Source organism: Taurulus bubalis (genome assembly GCF_910589615.1).
Source record: "Taurulus bubalis genome assembly, chromosome: 4".
Classification (NCBI taxonomy): domain Eukaryota; kingdom Metazoa; phylum Chordata; class Actinopteri; order Perciformes; family Cottidae; genus Taurulus; species Taurulus bubalis.
In genome coordinates, this window is record NC_136592.1 from 31,976,930 (window position 1) to 31,980,517 (window position 3,588).

Consider the following 3,588-nt stretch of genomic DNA (forward strand, 5'->3'; position numbering starts at 1 on the left):
AAATACCCCCAAATACCCTTGGCGCCCTGGGGAAGAATCTGGACACGCTAGCTTGAAGTGGTGCGATCAAAGAAAAAATGTGACAGCGGGGAAATACAACCCATAAATCTGTGAAGCTCAACTTTGTCTTGTCCCAAAGAGGGCACCGGCCAGTAAATCTTTGCCATTCTGTCTCGCCACCAACTCTTTTATATCATGTCGAGGGATTTGTTTGGCAGGAAAATCTGCCGATGATTTATAATGTTATAAAATGGGTTCAACATGCCATTTCTGTGGCTGGAAGCTTTTCCAGAGTAATAACAGCTCTGACCACCGCTATCTCTCAGGAAAAGTGTGAGGGAGCTCGCCGGTAAAAAAAGAAAAGCTCAGACGTCACATTGGAGCTGCTGTGTTACTTTGAACGTTTCCTTGAGTTTGGAAAAACACCAATTTAATATTGGAGTCATTCCGAGGGCGGGGCAATGCACTTTTATTCTCTTTTTTTTTCTAAACATATGCAGCATTTTTCTTAAATATATTCATTGTGATTTTTGCATACAAAACATAGATAACGTCTGATTTAGTCCAACAGCGACAGCACTGTCGTCACGATGAGAAATGCTTTGGACCCAATCGCTCGCCTCAACTGTTTCCGTCCAACGAGAAAGGCAATGCGTGCACATGCACAAAGAAACACCGATGCACTCACACAGACACGCACGCACGCACACATGAACACGACACGCGCTCCTTCCATTCTGCAGCTAAGATGGGGTTGAGACGATTTAGTCCTGACATGTCGCAGCGATGATGGCTCTCCAGCCACGCCAAGATGTCCCCGTCACTCCCAACGGCTCCCTCCTGCACCCTGATGTCACGGCGGGTCGACAACATCGTTACTCATCACATCACCACTGAAAGACATGCCTAGTGCAGCACTATATCACTCCCATATTGATATGTTGGTTATAGTAGTATATTCAATGTACTGTATGAGAACATTATTTCATATAAACACATCCACGGTTTCATAGATCACTTTTATAGTCACATGCCCACTTTATCACTAGATCACCGCCATATCGACACCCACTGTAAATAGCACGTCACTTTCGTTTGTCACAAATCCACTGAGGCATAGAAAACTTTTTTTTTCATCCCCCCTTCCCCCCAACTGATATGTGCACATTGTTGTATTGTTTGCTATTGTATGCATAAGTCTGCATCCCTTTTTTCAAATCATTTTCATGTTGACCCGTCGCGGGCCGCTTGTTTCTGTCACGTCCGTCGCCGCCCCGTTGGATTTGCGCGGGACGTACTCAATGTCAAAGTTGCTCTTATGGCGCCCTTTCCCTCGGCTCCAGATGAACAGAATCAGGAAGCAGAAGATGACCACGCCTAGAAAGGACAGGCAGCCCATCGCCGTAGATATAATGATGGTCTTAATGTCTATGGGGACAAAGGTCATGTTGTACAGTACTGTCCCATTACCCCACGTGCCGTTAGCGTCTGTTTGATAGTTTGAACTCCTGTTGCTAAAGTGAGATCTGTCCCCAATGCCCAGGCTCTTCACAGCTAAAGAGGCCGACAGGCTGGCGTTTCCAGCAGGGTTGCTGGCAATGCACAAGTACACACCGCTGTCGTGCAGCTCCGCTTCTTTGATCTCCAGGGTACCATCTGGCTGGACTTCCACCCTGCCGCTGCTCTTGGTTGTGATGGAGCGTCTGTGAGGCGTAATCCACACCACTGAGGGCCGAGGTGCTCCCTCCGCCAAGCAGCTCAGGCGGGCCGGCTGACCCTCATCAGCCATCAGCAGCTGGGTCGTGTTGGGTCCAATCCGGGGTTTGGTGCAGGTCATGTATCTGGAGACCAGGGGCTCCTTGAGGTCACGGAGTGGTTTCCCCAGGAGGTGCTCCGGGGCGCTGCACTCTGGCTGCACATCTAGAATCTGCAGAGAGGGGGGCTTATGGCTATTGAGCAGCCAAAGCAATCTGCAGTCGCACACTAATGGGTTTCCACCCAGACAGAGCCTCTGGAGGATGTCTGGCGAGGCAAACACTCCACTCTCCAGAGAGTCCAGGCGGTTCTGTGACACATCCAGTAGCAGCAAAGATTTGAGGCCCGTGAATGCAAAGGGCTCAATAGAAATCAGATGAGCCCCTTGGAGGTGGAGCTCCAGCAGGTGCGGGAGTTGACCCAGCTCTCCCTGATGGATGTGCTGGATGCGGCAGAAGGACAAGTTGAGATGTGTGAGGTAGGGCAGGTTGCGCAGTGCCGCGCCGGGGAAGGCAGACAGGTTGGTGTTGGTTATGAACAGCGTCGTGAGGTTGAGGCCGTGCAGTGAGAGGGGAGGCAGCGTGTCCAGCCATGGCCAGTAATCAATCTCCAGTCGGCGGAGACGTGATAACCTCTTGAAGGAGAAAGGCTTTAGAAAACTGATGCTCATGTAGCGCATGCGCAGTTCGACCAGGCTGTGCAGGTGTGCCAGAGCATCGGTGGGAACCACGGTCAGATTGGAACGTTCCAGGGTCAGACTTTGGAGTCCAAGTAATCCCGTGAAGGCCCGCTGCGAGACGAAAACCAGTTCGTTGTCGCCCACCTCGAGATACGTCAACCTGCGCAGATCTTGGAAGGCATGATCCAGGAGAACCACCAGTCGGTTGTGGCCGAGGTCGAGGCGGGTGAGGTTGGTCAGGCCCGACAGCACGCCGGCGGGAACCAGCTGCAGCAGGTTGCTGCGAAAGTTGAGCGAGCGGAGCGCGAGCTGAGAGCGGAAAGAGCCGGGCTCCACCACGCTGATGAGGTTGTCGCTGAGGTCCAGGTCCTCCAGCTGCTGGAATGAGGAGAAGTTGTCCGGCGTGATGATCCGGAGCTTGTTCTTGCTGAGGTCCAGGACGCGCGTCTCGATGGGGATGCCTTCGGGGATGGTGGGCAGGCGCTTGCGGTGGCAGCTGACCGACTTGCTCTGAGCAGAGCACTCGCAGCGGGCGGGGCAGCTCAGGGTCGGGCTGGCCAGGAGAAGCAGCAAGGCCCCGCCCAGGAAGAGGTGGCAGTGGTTCAGGGCTGGGTGTCGCATGTCTCTTTTACCCACGTTGCCCTCTGTCGTGGCACAGCTTCTTGTGCATACAGAGCACCATCACGAACAAGCCCTGCAAGACACGAACAAGAAATGTGTTAGAATACTCGACTCAGACTTCACCGCCCCTTGTTTTTTTACATTTTCAACCTTTTACACTCTATGTCTCTTTAAACTGCCAAGTCTTTTCTCCCTTAATGAACTGTCGCTTTTCCCGGCAAGGTGGATGAAATAGAAATAAACTCGCAGCAGAGAAATATCAGTTGCAGGAAAAATGTGAACATTCGTCATCTGTTTGAGCAATAAAAAGGTTGCAGGCTAACTGGTGGCTGTTTCGTGAGGATGGAAGACGTTTCAGCCCGATGGCGAGAAAATGACCCTCGTTAGAGTGCAGCGAGGCTAAATGCCCATGTGGGTTTGGCGTCTGCGGCATGTGTTCGACTGTGTAGTGTGCATCAACCATAATGGTGTGTGTGTGTGTGTGTGTGTTAGTCTCTGAGGGGGTGGGGTGGTGTTCAAACTGAACAGGAAAT

The 3,588-nt window shown here is 51.9% G+C and overlaps 1 protein-coding gene across 1 annotated transcript; it reads right to left on the reverse strand.

The window, feature by feature from the left end:
• Window positions 1-1,213: 1,213 nt before the first annotated feature.
• On the reverse strand, window positions 1,214-3,055 carry lingo2b (leucine rich repeat and Ig domain containing 2b; the record flags this gene model as incomplete). The annotated part of the gene is made up of 1 exon (XM_079217276.1): window positions 1,214-3,055. The coding sequence occupies one exon, from the start codon at window positions 3,053-3,055 to the stop codon at window positions 1,214-1,216; it is 1,842 nt and encodes a 613-aa protein (XP_079073402.1).
• Between the last annotated feature and the right edge of the window lie 533 nt (window positions 3,056-3,588).